Below are 27,597 nucleotides of genomic sequence, written 5' to 3' on the forward strand. Positions count from 1 at the left end.
TATAATCTTTACTTTCACTTGCTAGAAGAAAAACCCAGCTGTGGGGATGCGGGCAGGGGGAAGATCTCGCCTCATCCGGAAACCTGCCTGTTTTCAGCCCCTCCCATTGGTTTCTCTTGGGCCCAGAGTGTTGCGCTTTCCTCTTACCTGAAATGTGTACTACTACTTTACCGTAAAAGAATATTCTCATAGAAAACGGCTGGAACACATAGAGTAGAAAGAAGAAATGCATACTACCCATTTAAAGTCTACTGGTGGCACTTTGGTGGATAGTACGTTTTAAATTGGATTTCGGAAACCTCGCCATTGAGTTGATTTCATGGGAATATTCTAAGTCTCAAAGGAACCAACTGGACTTTTGAAAATTCATTGGATTATAAACCAGGGTGACTAGCAGTGGCTGTGCAGACTCGGTTGCAACTTCTCTATTCTGTCTTGCAGTGCAGAAGCAGCCGTAGATGATACATAAAGAATGAGCATCGCTGGGCTCCGTTAACAGTGTATTTATGCACACTTAAATTTCATATACTCTTGATTTGTTTCTACCATTTAAAGATGTAAGAACTATTGTTAGCTTACAGGCCATAGGAAACAGGGAGCAGGCTGGATTGGGTGCTTGGATCCTTTGCTCTGTTATAGATGATTTATAAGATTGCTTTTGTCGACTGGAAAACAGTATCAACTAGGTGTTCTGTCACCAAAAAGGAATTATTGGTGGCGGGAGGAGGGGGTAAAGGATTGCACTCCAGCCATGCAGATGTGGCCACATGCACACAATGCATTGTGTGCCAAGATGGAGAGGTATTTAAAAGGGGGGGGGGGAAGTTAAGGAGAGGGGCAGTTATAACCACAGAACTCTACTACTGCTAGTGTAGCTCATCCTCTGGAGTGCTCCCCATAACGCAGAGTGCGAGAACTCCTCCCGTCAGCTCTAGCTCCTCCCAAAGACCCTCCCGACTGGTTATGTCTGTTTAAAGTCCCTGGCAACAGTTATCACTTCCAATTGAAACATATTATGATTATGTACTTAGCTTGATGAGTCCCAAATTAGTATAAGTTTTAATTCTATTGATTGGGCATTTATTTTACAAAGTAAAACTGGGTTGTTCCTTTTTAGGAAATACTATAAGAAAGGAGTATCTTACCCCCCAAATTCCTGTCCTTTCCCCTTGGATAACAGATCGGCCCCACACCTGCTTGGGGTGTTTGCTGATTTGGGATGTCGAGGGCCTGCAGCGGGCAGCATGTGTGGAGTTGCAAGACTCCATCAGGCCCTCCCCCTCTGAGGCGATAACCATGGAAATCCTGGCAGCTGGACATCGTGCAGGCCCTGGGCTTAGGCTCCGAGTCTGTCACTAACTTGAGCTGTTGCCTACAACTAAGGGTCTCTCTCTAGGCTTGAACCACAGCCACCTCCTGCCTCAGGACGCTGGTTTGGTTCTGTCCTGAACCCAGTTCAGCCTTACCAGATTCTGGTCCCCCTTATCAGAATCTATAACCCCCTTTTACACAGGGTGGCACACATGAGCTTACTGCAAGCACAACTTCTTTCTCGATCTGCCTCACTTTCTGCCGGGCTCAGAGTCTTAACCTGCTCTGTCTGCTGCACACCTGTCCTCCCACAGAGCTTCCTCCCATGACCCCACAGAGGAAGCTCTTCTACCTTCAGTTTCCTAAATGATCCAGGTCGGTCCTCACAATTTCCGGCTACTAACTCTTCTCTAAACCAGTCCCGACTCAAGGTACACCTGATAGGTAAGTAGATGCTTCAAAAAAGGACTTGCTGGGTGCAGGTCGTGGGTGGGTGTCCTTTTCTCTCTTGCCATCATGGACGGCAGGGTACACAGTGCTTGCTCAGAAAGTCGGTTCAAGAGCCAATTCCTCACCAGCAGCACAGGGCCCCATCTGAGAGAGAGAGAGAGAGAGAGAGAGAGAGAGAGAGAGAGAGAGAGAGAGAGAGAGAGAGAGAGAGAGAGAGAGAGAGAGAGATGGGGAGAGATGGGGAGAGAGAGATGGGAAAGATGGAGAGACAGAGAAAGGTGATTCCATCAACTAGTGCTAAAAGCTTCGTAGACTTGCAGTGAGCATCTCTTCTTCCCATTGTCAAGGTTAGGGGGCCGGTAGGGGCTTCTTTTTAAAGCAGACCTTACAGCAACTGTGTCACTTTGTGTATCTGGGGGAAGGGGCGTGAAGCTACACATCTACTTCCTAAATGCTAGGAGTCATGTAAATGGGTTTTAATCCATGTCCTTTGGACAAAAGAGCCAATCGATACTTGCGTAATCCAAAGACTTGGGTGCCCGGTGGACATCATTATCATCCATGAGCTAATTAAGTCTCTTTACTGCCTACAGGGCCCTGCCTTGGTCAACACATGTGACTCATGACATTAAATGAAAGGCTAATGTGGCTTCTGGAAATCCCCTTTATGCTTCTTCAGGGAATCAAGCGACAGCTGTAGAAAGTTCTTGCTGAGTGACCATGAGGCCTCAGTAGCTATACTGCGTGTTATGTAAGAAAACAAAGGTTTAGATATAGTGACTTTAAAAAGCTGAAACTTTGCAGAAAACAGGCCAAAAGAAGGTGGCAAAGTGGTGAGGAAAAAACTTCACATCGATTTTTAAAAAGTTAATTGTACAGTTTTTTATTACTGGCTTGAAGAAAACCCTTTAAATTACTCGGAAAATATTCACAGGATTAATCACATTTCAAGCTGGGGGACTGGATGCGAAGGGCTGCTCAGTGTCCCTGGCTGGGACAGGCTGGGACAGGTTATGTGACCTGCCCAAGGGGCCACAGCTCACTTTCCAGAGTCAAGGACAGGACCAGGTCTCCTCACTGCCCAGTCCAAACGACGATAAACAATATCAGAGGTATGCCGGAGACATTTTGCTAAGAAATAATGACATGCCTTTTTAGTGTTTAAGAGAAACCTTAAATTTTCTGGGATATCTCCGTAGAATCATTGTAGAAAACTGTATTATTAGAAATTTCTTTTTAAAAAAAAATAAGCTCGTCTCCCCCGCGAGATCCACTACTTGTCCCCAGGCACCGACGGCCCTTTTTGCAATGGAGACAGGGAGTCCCGGGCTCCGGAAAGTCCTGGGGGCGGGGGGCGCATCAGCAGCTTCGGGGGCTCCATGCCCTCTTCCTGGACCAGCCATTTGGGTCAAAGTGATCTGGAGGACGTTTTCTCACTCCTTTTCCGGACACGAAACGACGGACACAGAGTCCCAGGGCTCATCCTTTGGCGAGCTGTCCTTGTCCAGGGCCTCTAAGATCGGCTGCACTGGGTCCCTTAAATACTTGAAAAGGGTGAAAACCAATATTGTCGTTAGTTTATTGGTTCAGAATAGCAGACCTCTCACTTTAGTTTTAGTCGTTCAGGTGTAACTTCCTACCTACTCTGTCCGCCAACACAACCCCCAGCTCAAAGTGCCTTCCCCTCCCCAACAATCTCGCCGCTGATATGAATCCGATGTGAATCGCAGGTGACCTCCGAAGGTGGGTTGGGGCGTCGCACTCAGGGAGGGCGAGCTCCGGTGCCTGTGGATCACACTAATCCTAAAACGTCTCTGAAAGTCGACCTTTTCCGTGAAGGAGAGAGACAGGACCTCTCGTTCACCTACAACGGGGGCGAAGAGAAGTTCACGAGCGTTTTTCTCAGCCGCTCCGCCCACCGGTCATCCTGACCTCACGGAACGTGGGCTGCAGGGGCGGCCGGCATGGCCCTGGGGGCTGGCGGTGGGGCCGTGGGAAAGCCGAGGGCCTCAACACCGGTGACATTTCACCGAGCCCAACTCTGCTTTCCCTCCGGCCTCGGCTTTGGACTTGGCCATCCATTCACCAGGTTACCCAGCGCCCGGTGGCTGGCCCTTGGAAACGCCGGGAGATACTGAAATACGGCCAGCTTGGAGCTGGCTGTCGTCTCAAACGAGGGACGAGGACGGATCATTTGCGCTTGTCAAACCTCGAAAAGGTAAGTGAAATAGGATTCGTTACTCTCAGGTAGCTGCGGTGGCCTCTGCTTTGGATTTTTCACACTTTCTCAGGGAAGTGAACCGAAGGACTTCACGTTTTAGATTCGAGCCCCGCAAAAAGCCACTAGCGGTAAATCACCTTCACCCTTTTTTAAGCGTAGAGTTCGCTTTACTAGAGTCCAGAGGTCGCTCTGCCGCGTGAGGGAGATTACTAGTAAAACCCCGAGACCCGTCGAGAGCTGCGATTCAGAACCCATATGGATCGGGGAGGTTTCGCTTTGTGTTTATTTTGTGGTGAGAGCACTTAAATGGGTTCTACCCGCTTCACGAGGTTCTGAGAGCACCCCAACAGCACTAACTACGGGCACCGCGGGGCACATGGCAGCTTTCTAGAACTTACTCATCTTGCAGAACTGAAACTTGATAGTCGTTGAACAGCAACTGCCTGTGCCCCACCCCGTAACCACCGTCTGACTCTCTTGTCTCTGTGGGCCCTTTACAAGTGGAATCATGCGGTATTTGTAGGGAGGTTCCAGGAGGGAATTTCACACGTCACTTGGACCGTGCTGGAGTACTTCGAAGGTGACAGATGAGGGAAAACGGGGGGCCGCTGCTCCCTCTGAAAGCACCACTCTGCCCTTACAGACGCATCTTACCTACCATCGACACACTCTAGAGATGACAGAGTAAGACTGTTTCCAACGAAACGATTTTCAGTTTTAACCCAATTTTACTGAGAAATACTAAACCTCCAGAAGCAGACACTTTCAAGTATTCTTCTATCGGCTGGCTTCTGACGCTAAGGATGTCCCCACTGTGTGCTCAGAGTGCCGCCTACCCTCACGGCCCCCTGGGGGGTCTGGGGGCTGTGCAGGAAAAAGCGACTTTGCCCGAGACCCACTTCACCCTTCTTCCTCAAGGCCCTAACGACACTGGTACCGCCCACCGAGCACCTGGTGTGCAAGGCCTTGTGCTCACAGCTCTGTGTGCGTTTACTCCGGGTTCCTACGAAGCACACACAACGTCTGCCCCAAAGCAAGTGCTTGATTCCTGTCTCTACGGCCTTTGCCCCCTCCAGCCAGGCTCCGCTGGGGGGAGGGGGCGGTCTCCAAAAATCACAGGCCTGGCGTGCTGTCTCCAGAGGGGGGCCTCCTGCCGCCAGCCCCCTGGCCAGGCCAGGCCATCGGTCCACCCGACCTCGTGCCATCACCATTTTTTTTTAAAACTGTGGTCACAGACACATAACATGAAGATGGTCATCGTAACCATTTTCACGCGTGTAGTTCAGGGAAGTACATTCACGTTGTTGTGCCACTATCACTGTCATCTGTCACCAGAGCTTTCTTCACTGCAAAACTGAAACCGTGTCCCCGTTAAACGTTAGCTCCCCATCACCGCCATCCATACCCCCACCGTCTCTGTGAACCTGGCCGCTCTGAGGATCTCGTGCGAGCCGAATCATACGGTGTCTGCCTTTTCGTGACTGGTTTATTTCACCCAGCACAATGCCCTCGAGGCTGCTCCAGGTTGCAGCATGGGTCCGAGTCGCCCTCCTCTTTGAGGCGGGATAAGACTCCATTGTATGTGCGGATCACGTTTGTTTATCCGTTCGTCCGCTGACGGACATCTGGGCTGCCTTCATCTTCCGGCTGTTGTGCCTGATGCTGCCATGAACGTGAACGTACAGATAACCCCGCACCACTGAAACCTCTGTGTCCACGGCTCCGCCCACTGCTGAACCCCTAGGTGTGACCAGGTGGCGTGCTGACACGTCACCTGTTGAGACGCACGCGCACGTACCTCTTCTATCTGGAGTGGGATGCTTGGCGGAGAGTGAAACCAGTACTTAATCAGGCCTCTGTATTTCAGGACCAGGAAGAGACAGGACCCTGCCAGCATTGCCAGCACCAAAAAGGTCCCTATGGCGACCAGGACGTCTCGTTGAAGCTTGGTAGAGGCTAAAAAGATGACGTAAAAGTGAAAAAAGGGACCCTCTCATTACACGATACAGACATCGGGTCATTTCTCATCTGCCAACTGCTTACAAAGTATTCATGTCCCAGCAAAATGGACAGATACCAGCCCCCTCCCCACACCATACACTTAAATTAGCAGCTAGTAAGGCGATCCTACAATCAAGCAAACGTTCAGCTTTTGCTACTGGGCCTCTGGGCGCCAAGCTCGTGAGAGCGACAGTTACGTGCTCTCTTCTCTCTCCCGTCCCTCTGGATCTCCCCACTCCTCCCGCCCTTCACCTCGTTCTAGTTCCCCAGTTTCGCTCTCTTGGGGGTACTCGTTTCCCGGCTCAGAAGGAGACAAGAAGGCACAGCTTACCGTCTATGGTCGTTTTGAGACAAGTTATGTTGCTAGGATGCCCAGGTGCACTGTAGATGTTGGTGCTCGATAATTTCCAAAGTATTTGGGCCTGGACTTGTAAACAGTATTCCCTTAAGGGTTTTAAGTCATCCAGCACAATGGAGTTGCTCCTGAAGGGGCCTTTTTCCTGCGTGAAAACCACCGACAGCCACACATGTAAATGACCCAAACACACTGCAAGCCGCTTCCATCTTTCCAACGTCTCCTCAAATTCACAGTGGACACGTAACCAAAGAACAAGGAAATTCTGTTTTTAAGGAGTCGCTGGCTTACACTGGATGCATTTTATATGTGAAAAGTGATGACTTTCTGGCTGTTTCTGGCTGTGGGGCCTCAGAGGGCCCACGGAGGACCCGCGGCAGCCACGGAGGGTCCGAAACTGGAATGTAGCAAACTTCTCAGATGGCATTTTCTCCTTTAAAACGGACACTTTGTTTTTTCACAGTTAATCTAATGTAGATACTTCACATTAGTCAATAGAGGGGAAAAAAAATCATTCTAGAAAAAAATGTGCCTTTAGTTCCCAACTTGCTTCTAGTTTTGACTGAAAAGGAATGTGCTGATTCCTTTCAGAGTTTTAGTCAGAATGACTTCAGCAATTTATGTGATCGGTAAACAGCGGGATCCCCCATTCTCAGAGGATCCTGTCCGCTCTCTACCTCCCTGCTGCTACCTCCCTCAGGCCTGGTCTCCTCCACACCAGTCACTGGCTTCTCCCTCTTGTCCCGGAGAAAGCTGTCATTGTTCCACAGGTAAACAAGAGAAAGATACACTACATTATGGCAATAGAGGGCTTCTTGTAAAAGACTGCTTTCTAATTCTGAGAGACAGGAGAACATACTGTGGCCATTGGAAATGGTGGTATGACATATGCTCAGTAATGTGGAGAGACGAAGCTGCTATAGTATTGACCAAAAAGAAGATTATTCATCTTATGTTAGATTATCAATCTTATTTTAGATTACTGATCTTATTTTAAAAAATACAAAATAATTGTATTACTTATGAATAGTAGGATTACAGGTGATTATTAATTCTATTTTCTTCTGTTTAATGCTGATAGGTTTCCAGGGCAGAGAAAAAAAGTTTTTTTGTTTGTACTGCCATATAAAGCAATTCTAAGGACAGAATTCCCTTTGGGTTTATGTCAGCAGCCGGTTAGCGTTTCTAAAATTTAGAATCACAGGCTGCAGAGAAGAGCCAACGCTCAGGCCCGAGACTGCTGTCCTTGGAAGGAAAGGCATGGCTGCAGGGCTGGGCCCTGGGAACCTGCATTTCAGGAGGTCCCGCCATTCCCTCACGGAGAGTGGGTGCTTTATTGTACCAACAATGTTTTTTTTTTGTTTGTTTGTTTGTTTGTTTGTTTTTTTTATGCTGAAGACTTTCTTTCCATCTGGGAGCCTGGAATTTTGATCTGTGCCTGGGATAGGACTGCCCATGTGACCAGTACCCAGTAAAACCCTGGTCGATGACATGTCACATATTGTCACAACTTGCTGTTGGGGAATTAAGTGTACCCCGTGTGAGTCTCTTAGGAGGGGAGTCGGGAACTCATGCCTGCTTTCCTCTGGAATTTTCCCATGAGCATCTTCTCTTTGCTGATTTTGCTTTATGTTTTTTTTTTTTTTCTGTCATAAATCATATGAGTACAACTACAATAAGCCTAGTCCTATAAGTCCTTTGAGCATATCTAAGGGTTGCTCTTGGCGACACAGCCTCATAGCGTGGAAAGAGATCATAACTGGTGGTTTTCAGAGTAACTTTTTAGCCCTAGAGTCTTTTATTCATGGAAGTTCAAAGTTTGGAAGCTCCGATCGAAAGGGAGAAAGGGACCTGGGGGTCTTCACAGATTCTGCCTTATGACAACTGCTTCACTTGCTAGAAAAAGAAACTGCAGCCTAGAATGGCTAAGCGACATCCGGCCAATTCCGGGTGGCGGAGTGTGATCTGTGCACTTTTCATTAGGGCGCCCCGCCAAGCGAGTCTGGTTTCGGTGTCCTGGAGGCTGAGTCCTCCAGCACTGGGCGGCCCTGCCCAGAACTACGATACCAACTTGCCCTCGGGGGGCCGATTCAATGGAGTGAAGCCACTGACTCCATCATAAGCACAAATGTGGAGACAGGCCCCTTGGTAGGGAGCACTGTAACGTGCACTTGGGACAAGAGACCAACTAAATGGCGGAGGAGAAAAACGTGGTCAGAGCATCCGTTCCCTCTCCCGCGTTGCCAGCATTACGTCTGAAGTGCAGGGCGTGTACAGAAGAGGCGGCTGCCTCTCCCTCCTGGATTTTCCCAGGCACGCCCCTATTCTGGCTGACCAGACGGCGACCTCCGGTTTGGAGAAATGATCATTTCCTTCTTCCCTGTGTGCTAAGAACCTGTTCTTTCATGAGTTTTGCCTTCCCAGGGATTTTAGACTCACCCTAAAGAGATGAAGAAAAAGTACGAATATAAACTACACGAGAGAAAAACTGCAAATGAGAGCATGCACCCCGAGGCTGGGTGGCCCACTCTGCTTTGCTAGCTGTCAGCGGCGGACCTCGGGCGAGCTGCTTAACTACCTATTTCTCTCTCTGTAACAGGTTGGTATAAAGATTAAATGAGAGAGGACGTATCCAAAACATCTGGCCCAGTGCCAGACACAAAGAAAGCCCTTGGTAAACATAAGCTGTTACTAGCATTGTAAAAATTATTACCATGTTGAAATAACATCATGACATCGTGAAGCTCACATAGATAATGCAAGCACATTAAATGCAACTTGGACAATCGGGCACTGGCGATGACTGAAAGCCATCATTTTGTCCCGGTGCTACACGGGGCTGACCAGGCCCGTTTGGTCTGACCCACCTTTGTCAACCTTCCTTGCCCCGTGGGCATTCCTGACAGATCTACACGCTTACGGCTCTCCAAATGGGCCAGGCCTTCGCACACCTGCTGGGCCTTCTCCCTAGAACACAGTCTCTCCTCCCAGTATACTTCTCACCTATTCGTACGTGCCATCTTTGTAAACCGTCCAAACCAGAGAAACTGACATAGTTAAGCCTTGCAGACTGCAGTGCCGGATTCCTTGTTGTAGAAATAAGCCCACGAGACCCTCCTTCCAACTCCAGAGAGTGGCGGAGGCATCACAATCAATGTGCTGGCCAAGTCTGGACCCTCGATGACAGGAGGAGTGTGAGATCAGACTGAGGGGCCCCTCGGACGGAGGGGATTCTCAGTATAGCGAGGAGAAAAACAGGTCGTGAAGACGTGACTTGAAACCAGATTAGGTCTCAGACTCCTAAGGTGATACTGGGACAGCCTGTTCTCCTTGTCCGCTTTAGAAATTTACTTTGATTTGCTGCATTGGAAGCTCCAAAGAAAAGAAAGTCAAGATAACGACAACAAAAAAATGCTCTTGCCTGCTTCCTTCCTTCCTTTTCCCAGTAATGGACATGATAAAAGAAAGTGGCCGTGGAGGGGTCGTCGACGTCAAAGGGAGGGGAGAACCTGATGATAAGGGAGCCTTCTCCTGGGGTCACCCAAATGTTTTCTGGAGGCCCGATGGTAACTGAAACAGAATTACAAACAAAAACAAAGAATATATAAAAATATATATACACATCTATATACTGTGCGCGTATATATATATATATACACACACACACACATACTGTATACAGTATTATAGCTACACAGTATATATAATACGATACAATGCACATATACACATACATACTATATACTGCATATGTAACGTATGTGCACACACACATTCTTGCATGCACGTGCCTTTATATACGCAGGAGGTTGCATCCTGGCCCCCGAGACTCCCGGCGGCTGTTTCGGCCGCATTTATTTGGAAGGCTATGGGGCAGGAAGCCTGGCAGCGCCACAGTGCAGCACCGGGGACTTCCTGCTGTCATGGAAGGAAGGGTTCTTGCGGTGGTCCACGTCATGGCCAGAGCGGGTCTCTCAGGTCCCCCAGGAGACAGTGCAGGTGCAAGGGGTCAAGACCCAGGTGAGGCAGGCGCAGGGGCCTCCGTGGCTTCAAAGCCACAAGGGCCAATACGTCTTATAACAGCTCCACGGGAATGTGTCCCAGGGTCCCTGTAAGGCCTGTGCCCGGCTACGAGGATGGTGGCACGTGGCACAGCCCAGAGACGCAGCTTCCTGCCAGGTCTGTTTCGGATAGTCTCAGTGGAAATGCAGTTTCCCAGTCAGGGATTATTCTGACTGGAAGCCATGCTGCCTACTGTCATGGTTGACATGCTGCCTTTGTCAGGTTTCCAGAGAAACAGAGCTGGAAGGTTAACTGAAGTTCACATTTTCACGCAGAAGGGAAAAGCTTCTGTGAGCTCTTACCTATACATATTTTGTTCCATAATTTCTATATAAATGAACAAAGGTGGTGTTTACAAACCTGTAAATTCATTTGTCTCCTAGCTTACTGTAACACGACACTTAAACAGAATAACCAAGAAACACGACTATTGCAAATCTATTTGTTAAGCCTTTTCATATGATCATGGGACTGTGACAAGGACTGTGACTCATGATGTGCTATAAATAAAAGGTTACAGCAGTTATAGGGTAATTATTGTATAATTATTGGAGGAACTCCGATCAAAGTATAGATTGGGTCTTCAAGCTCTAGGAGGCCTGTTTCTGTTTGTTTTGTACAGTCAGACAGTACATCACCGGGCCCAGTTTCGTGTTTACACTTCCATGCTCTCCCCTCCCCCGGGGCAAGGTTAGGCATATGGTCTGGCCGCTTTCTCTGTAGCAAAAGTAACCAGTCCCTCCCGGGTTTGCAGCTGTGCCCTCTGACCTCATTCATTCTGGTGGAGGAACTAATCCAGACAGAGACAGCACAGGGCCCGGCGCACCAACAGCGAGAGGAAGGTCTGTGAACTGGCTGCGAGTGACAAAGAGCTCCTTCATGAGACCTGCTCTCCGATGCCGGCACACGCGGTTGGTTCGGGAGCTTCCCTTTTCACGGTCAAATGAATGGAGCACAGGAAAGCCCGCTGGGGCGCGGGGCTCGGCCACCTGCGGCAGGCCTCTCTCACCTTTTCGTGACTTATGCACGGGGGGGGGGGTGAGGGGGGGCGGTGGGGGGGAGTTGGCCCATGAGCGCTGAAGGAGCAATGGCTCATCCCTTAATCTGCAAGGCCAATGCTGAAAGACGGTCCCTCCTGGCCCCTCCTGAGGGCCGTGCTGGATCTGGAATCTGACGCCAACCTGAAAAGCTGGTCCTGAGGTGGAAAGCGACCAGCCTTCTCTCAGGAGGGCCGGTGGCACTATGAATAACCTCTGAGAGCGGTTTCCGTGCACTGCGTGATTACTATAAACCGGGCAACACAGACTTCACATGGGAGTCCACACAGATCCGTGTAGCGACCACAGAAGGTGATCTCTGTTTCCCACAGGGGACACCAAAGCCTGGGGGGGGGGGGTGACAGTACTTGCCAAGAGTTACAGCCAGTAAGTGGCAGAGGAGGGTTTGAACCCGGGTCTGTGTGACGCCGAAGCCCGCTGCTCCCTTTAGCCATCTCACCCTTCCACCCTCAAGCGCTGGGTAAACCACCTTCGTGCCGGTTCCTCATCCCAGCTCCACAGGTGGTGAAAGCGGCGACGGGACTGGAGACCACCCCCACCGAACCCTGCACGTGATGGGGCAGAGCCGATGACCCGGCCAGCGACGCGCCCGGAACGCTGCTGCCCAGCTCGAGCTGAAAGGACAGGCGGCCGCTGACGGGGCCGACGACCTTTACGACAGGTCCTGCTTCTCGTACTATGCTTTTTCTCCTGGGCATCATCATCATCATTATTATTTCTTAACTAATTCTCACTTAGGCGACACTTGATAGCTCGAATGTGCAGTGCTTCTCTACTCAGGGACCAATGACCTGTCCACAGCAGAAGGCCAGCTGGCCGCCTGTCTGCCTTTTCCGTCCCTGCATCATCACCTAGCACAGCCCACTGATTTTTTTTTCCTTCTCAGCTTCCTATTTCAAAACGCACAGAAAGCAGAGAGAAGATCGTAACGGAAGTTGAGGTAACTGGTTTCCCAACTTTAAATCGACCATCGAGTCACGGCCGGCGTTGTTTCTCCGGGGCCGTCCACCTTGCCCTCGGCCCTCCCATGCTCTGGATTATTTTGGCTGGATCTCAGGCATCACATCATTTCATCTGTAAATAATTCGGAAATGTATCTCTGAAACATGGGACCCACCCCCTCCCCCCGTTTTAAAAACATAAACAAAATACCATCATAACACCTGAAATAAATGAGCTATAGCAGCTTGACGCAGGGGCCCCGTTTCCTCGGTTGCCTTACGCTGGAGTTTGAATCGGGATCCCAGCAAGTGTGACGCTTTGGTGGTATCGACCATGGACAATGAAGAAACATCGGGCCCAGATGACCACGTGAAAAATGAATCCTTGAAGGAACAAGTGTACAAACTGGTATCTGATGATTCTTATGCTCACTTCCAGTACCTGGGAGCATATTTCTTCATTCAGTTATTCAACAAATATTTACTGAGTATCTACTATGTGCCAGGGACCATTCGAGGCTGGATTAAAGTCTTTCTTGAACATGAAAGAAGTTGTGCCAGGATGGGTAAGGGTGATCAGTGCAGCCAACATGCTAGTATTCGACCTAGTATGGAGGTCGGCAAACTTTTCCAGGAAGCGCCAGGGGAAGTTTAGGTGTTGCAGACCAGACAGTCCCTGTTGCAACTAACTGCTCTACTCTACGTTCGTAGCATGAAAGCAGCCATGGACCACACGTTAAAAGATGGTATGACTGCATGCCAATAAAACTTTATTTGCAAAAACAGGCTGGCGGGCCAGATTTCGCCTGCAGGCTGTAGTCTGCCAAGGCCTGATCAAAGCAAATCACACTCCCCTAGCACCGGCCTCCACGGTCAGTACTTAGGCTGGACCATCAAAGCCACCTCTTTGCCGGTTGTCTAGGGTGAGAGGCAGGACTGAGGTGCATGGAGTTAACACTGCTCGGTGAAGAAGGAAGCGAAGGAAACCTGGGCACGACAGAGCAAGCCCGATGCGCAAGGTCTCTCTTACCGTTCCGATAGTGCTCGAACCAAGGCACCGTCCCCCAGGCGGAAACGTGCTCTGCCTGCTCAGCCCGGACACGTAAGGAGACATTGAAATGCATCGGGAACCCCTTCGAGCGGCTGGTGTGGGTGAAGTTACACTCTGTGGCTGTGATCCTCGTACAATTCGGTATGCGGACATTGGACCACGTGTCACTGGCGGAGCTGAAAAGAAAAAAGGGATTCCATGTCACAGAGTTCTCTTTCCTATCACGTCTGACAGTTTCCCCAGGGCGTTATTCAACTATGACTCACCTACCATAGAATTCACGTGTTTAAAGTGTATGAGTCAGTGGCTTTTAGCATATTCAACGAGGCTGTGCAACCATCACCACAATCAATTTTAGAACATTTTCATCATCCCAAGAAGAAACCCTGTACCTATCGGCAGTCACTCCCCATTTCCCCACCCCCCTAAACCCCAAAGCCCCAGACAACCATTAATCTACTTTCTGTCTCTATGGATTTGCCTATTATGGAATCATAAACTATGTAAGTCTTTTGTGACTATAAATGGGATAATAAACTACATGGTCTTTCATGAATAGCTCCTTTCACTTAGCCTGTCACACTTAGCATGTTTTCAAGCACGATAAGTATTTCGTCCCTTCTTATGGCCAAATATTATCCCATTGTAGGAATATATCACATTTTGTTTATTCATTCATCTGCTGATGGACATGTGGGTTGTTTCTACTTTTTGGGTATTATGAATAATGCTAAGAATATTCACATACAAGTATTTGTGTGGACATATATTTTCGATTCTCTGCGGTATGTATATTATACCTAGGAGTGGAATTGCTGGGTCAGTAAGGTTACTCTATTGGTCACTATTTCCCAAGGCGGCTGCACCACTTTGCATTCCTGCTCGAAATGTATGAGGCTCCAGTTTCTCCACATCCTCACCAACATGTGTCATTACGCCTTTTTAACCGTAGCCATCCGAGTGGGTGCGCTGGGGTATTTCACTGTGGTTTTGATCTGTAGTCCCTTGATGAATAATACTGTTGGGTATAGTTTCATGTTCCTGTTGGTCATCCGTATATATCTTCTTTGGAGGACTCAAATCCTTTGTCTATATTTTAATTTGGTTATTTGCCTTTTAATTGTTGAGTTGTAAGAATTCTTTATATATTCTAGATACGAGTTGCTTATCAGATATTTGGTTAGCAAATATGTTCTCCCATTCTGTCCTACAACTGGTTTTTTTTAAGTTTTTTTTTTTTTAATTAGTGAGATAAGTCAGATGAAAAAAGACAAGAACCCTATGCTTTCACTCATATGTGGAATATAAAACAAAAAGTAACTAATGAGCTAACAGAAGAAAAACACACTTGTAGATACAAATAACCAAATGGTGGGTATAACTGATTTCAGCCTCCGCAGCCTGTGTCTTAGAAGCGAGTGATACTGTGTTCATATGAACCCCATTCACGTGTCCAGCTAGTGTGAAGTTGGTTTTCACTGCCCATTTAAAGATAATTTTGCCTTCCCCATATGAAAACCCTGCCAACTACATGGCCACGTGTCCTTGTATGTGACAATGCGTTCCCCAGAGTCCCAAAGCTACATCCCCCAATGGGACCCTGGCTCCCAGCTCTGACCTCTGTCCTTGTCTTAGGTGATAGATTTGGGCAAAAGGCAGGGAGAATGGGTGCTATTACCCTCAGTGAGGGGCAGTGGGAGGTATCCCCTCTCGGGACAAGCTATGCCCTGGACAGCGACTCTGGGGATCACTGCCACTAGCTTTCACACACCACATGTGTGAAAGTGTGCCTCTGGCCCAGACGAGAGACTTATCTTCTGTTACAGTGGCGAGTGACAAGATGAATGCCACTTCAAGACGTGTGGCCGGGGCTTCCATAGACAACGTCTGCCATCTTCACACACCTCCAAGGCCTGGGGCCACAGCCCCTAATGGAGAGAGGGATCCCAAACCTCGGGCACCCCTCTCTGATTGGGGGTGTGTGCTTCAGAAGTACGTGATTTTTTTTTTCAAGGTATATGGATATTTACAGATACACTAACCTCCTCTCCACTGATCCCAGCTATTGAACTTGGGCAAAAGGCCTCCGACATTTCAAAGGCTCATTCCTTAACTCGCCATGGAATCCACTACCTGTGCTCCACTTCCCTGCCTCTCTTCCAAACTTGCCCCTTTCCCAGAAGTACTTTTTAAAACTGTTTTTCAAAACAGGAATTTAAAGAGGACCAAGCCATCCGCATGTGAGTGACAGCTGACACACGAAGGCCAGCAGTTTTGGGGAAAGGAAGCTGCCTTTGGAGAGCCGCCTCCCCATCTATTTGCAGAGGGTAAAAATAAGGTGACGTGGGCCCCATTTAAGTGAAAAATGAACTAAACATACAGCCTCAAGAGCACGACACTGCCCAGCGCCAGACTCTCAGCTTCTAGCTCGGCGTTCTGATCAATCGGCCAGTCTGAGCCTTACCCAGCAAGTCATTCTAGCTCCTCCTTGGGGTGTACACATTATGGATTGCCTCTGTCCCTGAATTTACCTAATTCTGAAAGCAACCCTCATCACGAGAGAGAGCCCAGCATAGCACAGGGGTTAAAAACATGGACTCTGGAGCCGTATTACCTGGGTTCGAATCCCAGTTACTTTACTTCCTTGTTCCTGAGACTCCTTACCTATAAAGTAGAGATAAAACTATAGTAACTGCCTCCCGGAGTTGCCACGAAGGTAGACCCTGTGGCCATCAGGAAGGAGCCTGGTCAAGGGCCTGGTGCCTAGTAAGCACCATGTCGATATCTGGCAAACATCGGGGCAACTAAAGATCCTACCGTTTAGCCTGTGAGACCACAGCCCTTTGACCCAGCAAATCCTCTTCTAGGAATATAAGGAAATAATGAAATGAGTTATGTGTGAGGACTTTACCTATGACAGCTACAAACGTCAGCTATCTATACCGGTCAGTGGGGCACGTGTGATGTACCATGCAATAAAAATGTTTATGCAGAAATAATCACAGGAAAAAAAAATGCTTTCATGGTTAGCTACGTTAAAATAATTTTAAAAAGAGACACGGGACCCAAAAGCGTAACCCCATTTTTGTTTCATTTTTATACACACGCCAGCATGTTTTCAAACAAGTTCATGTATTTAGAAAAGAAGTCGAGTCCTGTTACTGAAATCTTTTTGTTTAGGTTTAGGATATTATGTTTACACGAAATACACTAAAATGAGAATAGTGCTTATTCTTAGACTGTAGGACAATAGGTTGTTTTATTTTTATTCTTTCTATGTTCCTGGGTTTTCTATAAAGAACATGTATTGTTATTAAAATCAGGAAAAAAAAAAAAGAAATTAAAAAAATGTCTTGGGAAGGCTGCACTGGGCAGGTCCCGGCCTGGCAGCAGGCCAGGTGAGGCATGACCTAGAAAGGGCTCTGCTACCTGTCCGTATTTTCAAGAACAAAAATTGGGCTCTTTTTTTTTTTTTTAAGTGAAATATCCAGGTTTTTAATATTGACAGTAATTGGAATAAAAATCTAAACGATGTGGGCCAAATACAGCCTGTAGGCTGCACTATTTACTTTGAAGTTTACATAAACTTCAAATTTTCTATGAAGTCCTCTACGTGATTGTGGCTTTGCTACTATGACTGTCATAAAACGGAGGCACCTTTGTTTATAATTACAGTAATGCTTTACTGTACAGAAACAGGATGGAAAGTTTTAAGTCCCACAAGCCTCAAAATTAAATTATTTAACGTAACTAAAATGTCCTGAAAGTGTAAAAGAATCTAAAACAAAACAGAGGCAAAGCCTTCTTCCTCATCAAATCTGCAACTGGAAATGAAAACAGAATCCGCCTCAGGGTCAGTTTTTAGTGACTCCTCAACTTTTCTAAACAGGGATGTTCGCATTCACCCCGTCCTTTGTTCCTTTTCCCAAAACTAACTTCTACCCTAAAAAAAAAATTTATCTATAAAATGCTTTCCAAAAAGAAAACAAAGGAAACAACTCAGTCTGTGACATGAAACTGTCAAAAGCTTTAACAAAATATGTATATATTTACGGACACTCTGTCAACGCGCAAATGTACTTCCCCATTCAAGGTTAAGGAATGTCAGTCAATAAATCCGCTGGGACTTCCTGTTACTGAAATTTTTGTTTGGGTTTAGGATATTATGTTTACTAAATGCTGAGTAGGGCCAGCTTCAGGTATGTGACCTATGCAGTGACACAAAGCCCTACTCTTGGAGGGCACTTGGTTTGACGTGCTGCTGCTACTGCCGCCATCTTGAAATTCTTAATGATTTTTAAACAGGGGCCCCACAGTTTCATTTTCCACTGGGTCCCAAAAGTTATGCCGTTGGTCCCAGTGGACTGGTCTAGTTATTAGAGATGGTTGTGTTTGTAATTTATAATTACTTGAGGAATAGATAAATATGATTCAGAGGTAACCTTTAAACCCCAGTTTAGATTCTGTTCTTATTAAGCAAATTTTATTACAATGGACGTTTAAAGATGAAGAAGAAATCATCTGGAAACCCACTCTTCCAACACATTAACTGCCTATCATTTTTCTACTTATTCTTGACTACAGACATATTCCAACTTTTACAGAGTTGCAACCACTACCAGGTGATACACAATTATCCTTTTTAGGGGTCGCCTAATGGCCAACTGCAACTGTAACATGACACAGTTTGCCACTTTCCTGTTGATGGACATGAACATACACTTCAATATGCATGTTTTTATGAATTTTTTTTCTACTTAGGGTAAAACTAACATGAGCATTTCCACGACTAAATGTATAGAAGAATTACTCCCTACGAGGGATGTGCCAATCGATCCTGACCCAGCATTGTACCTACCAACCAACCACATTCTCACAAGCGTTGAGAATTACCGTTTCTTTGAATTGTTTATTTAGTAATATAAAATGACTTAGTCAATAATTTTAACTTAGTCTTCCACGAACATATTTAACAATGTAAGCAAATAACAACGGAGGGCTTGGGTTCTGCCTTTTTGCTTCCTATGTGTTATATAAAAGCTTGACAAGGAGGTGAGAGAGAGAATGAGGGGCCGGAATATTATGCGAAATGGAAAACCCACTTGGAAACTGAGAATTAACAGTAATTACATGAGTAAATTCCTCGTTAGGCCAAATGTGGCTTGTAAGGTTGAATAAAACAGATTTTTAAACCCGAAGAAGATGAAGGCTAAAAGGTGCCTCCTGCCTTTTCGAGCCGGGAAGCCTGTTTATACAGGTTTCTCCTGAAACCAACCAGAGAATGAACTTCCGCCAAACTAAGAAGTCATGTGGTTAGACGGCGGAGTTCTCTGAGCATTTGGATGAGTGGGAAGTCGTGAAATCTCTGTCCCTGGAGATTTTAAAAATATGAGAGAAATAGCTGCTTCCCATGGATGTGCTGACACTCGTGCTCACAGGCAGGAATGAGAAGGTGGCCTGGGTGGCTCAGCTCCCCCGCCCCCCCGCCCCATATTCCCCCCAGCTCCCAAGAAAGACACCAACGGAAACATCTGCTTACTATTTGAACTGCACCCGGTAGACCACCGGCCTTGTGTCATTGGTTAGGGAGACCGGCTCCCAACTCAGAACCTGCTGGTCATTGTACAGGTGAATCTTCGGGTTTTCAGGAGCAGGCAGCTGGGAACGAGAGTCTTGAAAGGGACAGAGAATAAGAGAAGGGAGAAGAGGCGGAACGGAAAGGGAGGGTCAAAAGGAGAAAACTCAGTTACAAACATATTTAAATACACACTGCCGAACCACGTGTACAACTCGGTTTTTGTCCAAGCGCAGGAATGGCATCACCCGACCTCCCTGGCATGTCCCCACTCCTGCTTTTATCGAAAGGTGGTACCATCAACACAGTCCGTGGGAAGAAAGAGGGGCTTGGGGCTGCCTCTCCACCTGCAGGTGGCGGGGGCTGGCCACCGGAGTCTGGCCGGACCAGAATGCCTGCTCCACCTTGAGTTGAGTGTGCGTGACTGGGCAGGTAACTAACTTCACGGTCGGGCCTCAGTTTCTGCTTCAGGAATAAGGGAGCAGTAATAGGACACTCCAAAGGCTGTTGTGAAGATGAAATTGGTGGCCCTGTGACAGACCCAGTGCCGAGGGAGCGTACGGGAAACCTCCACGAACACGCGTGCCCACTCGCACACGGAAGCAGGAGGGCGGAGCGTGCGGGGGCGCGAGGCCTGCCTTCCGGGCCTTACCAGAGCGGCGCTGCTCCCCGAGGACCGCACCCCCCCCCCCCCGCCCCTGCATCACAATCACTGACATGCTGCTTACAAGGCAGATTCCCAGGTCCGACCCTAGAAAGGGAAATCTGCATTTTCAACACGCTTCCCAGATGAATCTTAAGCACATGAAAGGTTGAGAACTACAAACAAGCTGTCGCACTCCCCAGGGAACCCCCACTAATATCAGAATCCCCCTCCTTGGGGTGACCTGGCAGACACAGCCCCAATCCCCCAGGCTGATACTTTATAGGACTGGGCTGGAGGCTGCGGGCTCAACAGTCTACTCTCTAGTAAGCAAATACGATGATAAGACTTTCTCGGACACTGAAAGATTAATGAGAAACACCCAGAAGGTGAGAAAAAAAAGTTTGGAAAACGTGCTGTACCAGAATTCAGAGCAGGAAATTTAAACTGCACGTTTTTGGTAAACGCATCCCATCTTGACGAACAGTGACCGGGTGGGCCAGCTCTCCTTCTGAAAGGTGCGTTACCAAGGGTCTGTGGCCACTTGTTTCCTTACGGGATGTCCATTGTCTCCACACCCACAAGCTTGGCTAACCTTCACTCCAGATCTTTACTGAACCAGCTAACTGACACTTTGTCCAATTCATACCAGGCCTCATGAAAGCTGAGCCAAAGGCAGATGCTTGACAGGCACAGCGTGGTGACGGGCATCTCCTCTAACAGCCCTTCCTGCTCGCTGTGGCTGCCAGCGCCACCAGACTGAGCCAAGCACTGAAGTCCCGCTTCCAGGGAGGGCCGAGAAGGGCCCCACGGGGTAAGCGCTTGCTTCAGGCTGGGCGCCCATCAGAGACTCAGAGACCCCCTGTGCCGCCTGGCATAAATTCCCTATCGATGCTGAAATAGATTGCCATAAATTTACTGTCTTAAAATAACCCAGACTTAGGGTCTCAACAGTTCTGGAGGTCAGATGTTCGAAACAGGTCTCACTGGGCTAACGTCAAGGTGTCAGCAGGGCTGTGCTCCTTCTGGAAGCTCCAGGAGGACGCGCGGTTCCTCGTCTCCCCCAGCTTCTGGAAGCTGCTCCCTTCTTTGACTGTGGCCCCTGCCCCCAGCAGCGCTGGGCTGAGTCCTGCTTGTGCGGCCACCTGTCTGGCTCTGACTCTTCTGCCTCCCTGTTCCATCTTTCGAGGACTCTTGAGATTATTTTGGACCCACAGAGCCCGATGATCCAAGCGTCACCTCCCATCTCAGCACCCTTAATCACATCCGTGAAGTCCCATTTGCCAGGTAAGGGTCTTAGCATGTGGACATCTTTGGGGACCGTTAGTCTGCCTGCCGCAGTGCCCCGTGTCTGGGGCGGGGGCGTCAGCGGGCATTTCCTCTCCCTCCACCCTTCTCCTGACACCCCCATCTCCCCAGTCTGGACATTCGGCTAAGAAAGGAAGCACCCAGGGACCCAGTGCTGAAGGAAGGGCTTCCACCCCGGCAGCCCTGCCGACACCTTGACGTCCCTGCCGCAGACGGGCCTCCCACTTTCTTCGACTTTCACTCTTACTGAGGCGTGTGAGAGGGGACCCACAGTTCCGCCCGTACATTTGAGTTTCCTGGAATCCTGCCTTACCACAGCGAGAAGAAAACAAGCCTTAGAACTGTGCGTCTCCAGCAAGTGCCACAGACCGTCCCCCCATTAACAACCGCCTTGCACCACGGCCCTCTCAGAAGGCCTGTCCCCAAACGGCCTCGCCCCTCGATTCTGGCCCACGCGGTCTCCCTGTTTCTGGAAAACGGTGGACACGCTCGCGCCTCGTGTCTCCCTTGCTGCTCCCTTTCTCCGGAGCCTTCTTTCCTGCTGGGCCACAAGCTCTCTACCCTTCACGTCTCTGCTCGGGAGCCACCCCGTCAGAGCCGTTTCCTGCGGACCGGGCCCAGGGCCCAGGGCGCCCTCTCCCTGCTTTTCCCCCACCTTTGCTCACACCACGGTGCTCGGGAGCGTGTTCCGGAACTGGACTCCCTGCGCCCAAAGCCACACGCTCTTAGTGGGAGCTCGGACGAGCTGTTTCGCCTCTTTGCGCCTCGGCTCTACCCCCTCTGTAAAATGGGGGTGATGCTGCTCCAGACTTCGAAAGGCTGCGACAGCTGAGAACAGTGTGGGTACCACACGATCACTGCCTCTTCTCATCGCCAGCAGCTTACTGACTCTCTCCCCCAGACACTAAAGCGGTGAGCTCCAGGAAGACTGGCGTTGTTGGATTTAGGGGTTGTTTTAACGCCAGTGTCTGGAGGAGCAGACACACAACCTCCTTCAGAGATCCTGTAGCCAGTTTTCTGTGTCCTCAGCTTACACTCACTCACTCAAAACCCACGCAAAGCTCAGGTTCTCTTTTCCCTTCCTTGTTTTTGCTTAAGCCTTCCCTTTTCTGGTCATAGAGGCTGTGGCAGGGAGAGTGGGTACGAAACTCGGGACCATGGACTTGTATCTGGATGGCTCGAGAGTGGGTATACTTAGGGCCATAGCACCTGCTGTTAATAGTGTTGACAAAGGCTCGGTGGGAAGAGAACAGGATTTATGGACAAAGGGCTTCAGCTGGATCCCTGATCCTGCCACCTTCAGCCACGGGACCCTGCCAAACCCCACCTGAGCCTCAGTTTCCTCATGAACAGTGAAATTATACAGCCTCTCCCAGAGTTGTGGCAAGGAGCAAGACCATGAAGGAAAGGCAAACCAGACACTACTGCCTCAGTATAAGTTTTAAGATGTGACTATTTCAAGGTGTCCTGATGAATGACTTTCTGCAGGTGCTAAGTGCCAGGCAGTTACCCAGACCCCGCCTTTGGTGACCTCCAACAGGCTGCCCAGCCCTGCACTGAGCACTGCATTCTATGGTCTGCCCAAAGAGGTCTGTGTTCTGTGACTTCCACGGCAAAGGGGAATTAGGGTTGTTGCAATGAGAGTGAGTCTCCTAATCGGAAGACCTAAAATAGGGAGATTATCCTGGACTATGTGGGTGGACCCAATGTCATCACAAGGGTGTTTCTCTAGAAGCTGGAAAAGGCAAGGAAATGATTCTCCCCGCCAGGACCTCCAGCAAGGACCGCGTCCCTACCGCACCCTGATTCCGGCCCAGTGAAACCCGCATCGGACCTCCAGAGCTGTAAGATAATAAATCTGTGTTGTTTCAAGGCACAAAGTTGGTGGCCATTTGTCACAGCATCAACAGCCAACGGACAGAGTCGCCGCAGGTGGACACCAGTGCTTTAATGCCACCCGGGCTCCTGCAAGAGAAAAACTCACACCCTAAGCAGGGCACGCAAAGCCCCACTCCACCGTCCTCCTCCACAGTCTCTGGGGCACTGATTCCTAAACGGTTAACGGTAAAATGAGATAACCTAGGTGTCCTCGAGTGTGTCCCCTGCCCCTGAGCCTCGCCAGCACAGCTCCTCTGTTCTGCCTTCTCGCCATAACCCAGCACCTCTGATCTACCCTGGATCCAGGCATTTGAGACGTGACACATATTTAAGGATAGGCTACCCCAGGTCTTACGAGCATAGCTTGACAAACTCACATCACACACGGATGAGAAAGTACAGTTATTAAAATTAATCATTTAATCTCGACAATCGAAGACCCTTCAGGATCTTGCTGTGGATGGGTCATTATGATGAATATCACTGAGCCCACCTCCAGCACCCTGCAGCTGAGGAGAAATTTTTTTAAAAATCCCCTGAATCCTCAGCCATAAACAGGAAGTTACTCACTGGACATCAGCTTATTTACTCAGACCATTTTTCTCTTTCAAAAGAAAAAATGGTTTGGGAGGAAAATGGGGCTGTTACCTCCTTCAAAAGAATGGTTGAGAAAATTAAGAAAGATAATGTACATGAAGCACTTAGCAGCTTGCCTGACCTAGAGGAGCGGCCCAATAAATGGTAGCTATTACTATCACTTACAGAGTTTGCCCCCAAACATTCCAGCTACTTGGTAGATTCGAATGTTGAAAGTACGGACAAACAAGAGTTACTTAGCGCGCATTCGTCTGCAATGGCTTTTATGCCGTTGGGATTTCCTGATTTTGTCAGTGGTCTCTAAGCGCATCAGAAACGTTGGATGTTCAAGTCGGCACATCATGGCGATACGATTCTGTGGCAGGAGGATGGATCCAGTTCACTGGGACACGAAGCGGCGGCTACAACGATCACTTCGTTGTTCAACGCTCAGGTACTTAAATTACTAGAGTCAGTTCCGCTGACTCTAATTGCACTTTAGAGCTGTTTAGTCTTCAATCCAAAGCGAATGGCCACCACCCAAGGCAGTGGTTCCCTAACCTTTTTGGCACCAGGGACTGGGGCTCCTATGAGACTCTAATGTCTGCTGATCTGAGGTGGAGCCGAGGCGGTGATGCTGGCGCTGGGGAGCGGCTGCAGATGCAGATGAAGCTTCTGTTTGCTGGTCGCTCACCTCCTGCTATGCGGCCCAGTTCCTAATAGGCTATGGACCTGCCCCGGTGACCCCTGACCTAAGGTATCACTACGAATTGGGTCGGGGCCAATATTTTACATATGTTCTCCCTATAACAGCTCTAAGGGGTCGATATTATAAGTCTCCCTTTAAAATTTTGTTTCCAATACTTATTTTTTCCCTCTGATCATAAAAACAATTCCTTGATTACTGAAGGGCACCTGGAAATAATCAAAACACGTGGACATATTTTTCTATTACCCATTTACCATATAATCACCTTAATTATTTTCACTTTGTTTTGACTAACAAAGACTTTTGATTAAGTTTCTTTTAAAAATATCCCAGTTTTAAAATTGTTTATTACAAAAAATTCAAATAGTCACAAAAATAACGATGAATATAACATGGTGATGCTTTTCAAAGGATCTATGGTGAAGAACCAGTTCATTTCCTATCATCACACAGATCCAAACTTCTGTAGACTACAGTAAAAGGCAATCACTAGAGAGATGGCTATGCCCTTGGGTGCTGCGGCAAGGTCAACCCCTGGGTTCACGCTAACAGGTCACAGACCACCACATGCCCATCACCCAGCTTGGGTAATTACCAACATTTTGCCAACCCCCAACTCCCACCTGAAGGAGGTCTAGGGAGGGTGTGGACCTCCTAGGTTGCTCAAGACTTGAAGCTGGGGAGGGGTGGAATTACCCATCTGACCGACTCCTTGGGGGAAAACCATTTAACCAGGAGCACCCATCCTCACAGAGGAGGCTCCCCTCTCTCGCCCAGGAGCTTTGGAATTTGAGGGCCTTGATGCTGGTAGAAGAAAGGAACTGGAAGGACACCTTGAGACTGCAAATGGGAGGAAACTTTTAAATCCTTGAGGCTTTTTAAGCGCTACACAACATCTATCAGTCTCCCCAAGAGAAAGAAGCCAGCAAGACACCAACATAGAGAGAACGTTCTCCTACCCGCACCTTTATCACCGAGCTAGCTCTCCAGCTTCCAATCCCCCCTACCGTTTTTTTTTTTTTTTTAAATTGTATTTGGCTTATAAGTGTGGTCAGTTAGTGTCAGAGGTAGAAGGAGGCTGAGCCCAGGTAGGGGGGCTGTCTGCATGGGGGCAGAGCTGGGATTTAAAGTCTGCTCTCCAACACAACTGGGCTTCCAGATATTTGGGTCTTGCCTTGAACGCTGCCCCCATCTACGGAATCCGGGGGAACTGACCGCTATTGAACACACAGTAGTAAGACGGGGGGGGGGGGGGCAGGGTCACACCTCCAAAACGGAGGTCGCGGCTCCTGGCTGACCGACCACCAGGGCACGAAAGCCGCGAAGAAGGCGGGCCCGGGCCCGCTTCCAGCCCCAGCCGCTGGCGAGGACGCCCCAGGCCCTACCGTCAGTGTGGCCGTGACAAAGGACGTGCGGCCGGCAGAGGCGGCCCTTCCTCTGTCCATTCTGAGAAGCTGGGAGACGGCCCCGCACTGCGCTTCGAGGGCGCGGGGGTGCGCGGCAGGGCGGCGGCGCGTCCAGCTGCACGCGGGGGCAGCGTGAGGGTCCCCCTCGCAGGGCCGGCCCGGGCGCCAGGACACCGGCAGGGGCTGCACTGGGTCCGCCAGCTCCCCGCCCGGCACGGCGCGGAAATCCCCGCCGTCCACCCCACACTGGCTTCGAGCGCCCCGCTGGCCCCCGCCCACCGCCGGCTGCCCGCAGACTCCCCGCTACGGCCCCCCACCCCCAAGGCTCCCCCCTCGGGGCGCCCCCGCATGCTGTCGCCCAACCGGGGGGTCCCCGTGCGCCCGCATTGGCTCCGCGCTCCCCAGGCCGCCCCAGCCCGCCGCGGCGACGCCCCGCCCGGCCTCGGGGGGCCGCAGGCCGCGCTTACCTGCCGGGGGCGCCGCGGCGCCGCAGCCGCCGAGCTGCAGCAGCAGCGGCCACAGCAGGAGCAGCGGCGGCGGCGGCGGCGGCGGCGGCCGCATGGCCGCGGGTCGGCGGCGGGGGCGCTGGGCGCGGCCCGGCCCCGGCGCGGGGTTCGCCGAGCCGCTCACGTCGCCGCCGCGGCCCTGGCGTGCGCGGGGCCCGGGGCCCGCCTCTTCCCGGGCGGCGGCGGCGGGGCCGGGAGTCCCGCTCGGCCGCCGCGCCCCGCCCCGCCCCGCAGCGCCCCGCCCGCCGCGGGGGACTTTCCCCGGCACCCCCAGCCGGCTCGCTGGCGGGCGCCGCCGGGGTCCGCGGCCCGGGGGCCCCGAGCTGCCTCGGGCCGCGGCGCGCAGCACCGGGGCCGCGCCGGGCCCCCCAAGGCCGCCTCCCCGAGCGCGGAGCGGCCGGTCTGGGCCAGGCACGGGGGGCGGGCGGAGAGGGAGCCCCGCCAGACACCCACTTCGGGGTTCCTGCGACCCTTCCGGGAAGACCCCGCGAAACCCAAGTCTCTTTTAATCCTTTTTTGAAAACATGTTTTAAGGGTGACGTTAGAAAGGACCTGGGTGAAGGAAGGAGAGGGCGTGGGGGGGGGGTCATGGGGACAGAATACCAGGGAGAGGAGATGCGCCCCACATTTCACAAAGGCCTGCGGGTTCGGCCTTGGGGAAGGAGTTAGGAGAATGAGGAAGTAACCTCAGGAACTGGGTGTGTGGGGGGCGGGGAGGCCCACTCTCCCAGGCTGCTCAGCGCGGAAGGGAGGGGGCGAGGAGGGGAATGAGGCGGGGGACCCCGCGGCTTGAAACGCAGGGTCCTCAGGGCCGGGGTGGGAGCCTGCCGGGCGGGCCGCCAGCCGCGAATTTGGCAGCACAGGGTTTTACCTCTGTTCTTCTTGCATTTTATTTTCTTTCTGTAGAACTCTTGAAATTGGCCATTCTTGTAAAAGAATAAGATGAAATATCTAACCATTATTTGAGTGATACTTTGAGTTTCTCAAGACACAGACATGTTCATATGCTAAGTGAAAAAAACAGGCTATAATTCAGAATCCTTGCAAAAACGATGCATGGAAAACTGATGGAGGAAATACTAGCATAAAATACTAGCAGGATGATGAATGGTAACAGTTTTCTCTTTTAATACTTTTCTCCCCTCCCCCCATGAACATTTAACTTTTATAATCAGGAAACAAATATATCTTGTTGAAGAAAAGGACAAACCCACATCTGTCTCAGCCCAGGCCACAAGGGGCTTGTCATCTCCCTCAATGTCAAGTTCAGGGGCGGTGACAATAAAGCCTGTTGTTTTTGAGGGGATGGTCACCCCGCAAGGGGCTACTTGTTTCTCCCCAGCCGGAGGGTCTTCCAAAGTTAATCTGTTTAGAGGAACTTAGCAGAACTCAGAGAGCTTCAACTTTCCCTCCAGAAGTCCCTGGCAGAGTACTAAAAGGAGCATGCCCACTTCGCTATGTGGATGGGCACACCCTACTGTCACCTCAAGCACACAGTGTCCCCAAAGCAACGGACTGTCCCCAACTCCATAGCAGCTTGCCATGG

At 50.0% G+C, this 27,597-nt stretch overlaps 1 protein-coding gene across 1 annotated transcript; it reads right to left on the bottom strand.

Annotated features, from left to right (window-relative positions):
* Positions 1-2,617: 2,617 nt before the first annotated feature.
* On the bottom strand, positions 2,618-26,540 carry IFNGR2 (interferon gamma receptor 2). Its single transcript, XM_016162332.2, is given in 7 exon segments — positions 2,618-3,305; positions 5,781-5,938; positions 6,315-6,483; positions 9,760-9,908; positions 13,430-13,626; positions 18,990-19,122; positions 26,013-26,540. Coding segments are annotated over 7 exon segments (1,290 nt in total). The 5' UTR covers positions 26,107-26,540; the 3' UTR covers positions 2,618-2,915.
* Positions 26,541-27,597: the final 1,057 nt, after the last annotated feature.

This window comes from Rousettus aegyptiacus, unplaced genomic scaffold, assembly GCF_014176215.1.
Source record: "Rousettus aegyptiacus isolate mRouAeg1 unplaced genomic scaffold, mRouAeg1.p scaffold_m13_p_4, whole genome shotgun sequence".
Lineage (NCBI taxonomy): Eukaryota > Metazoa > Chordata > Mammalia > Chiroptera > Pteropodidae > Rousettus > Rousettus aegyptiacus.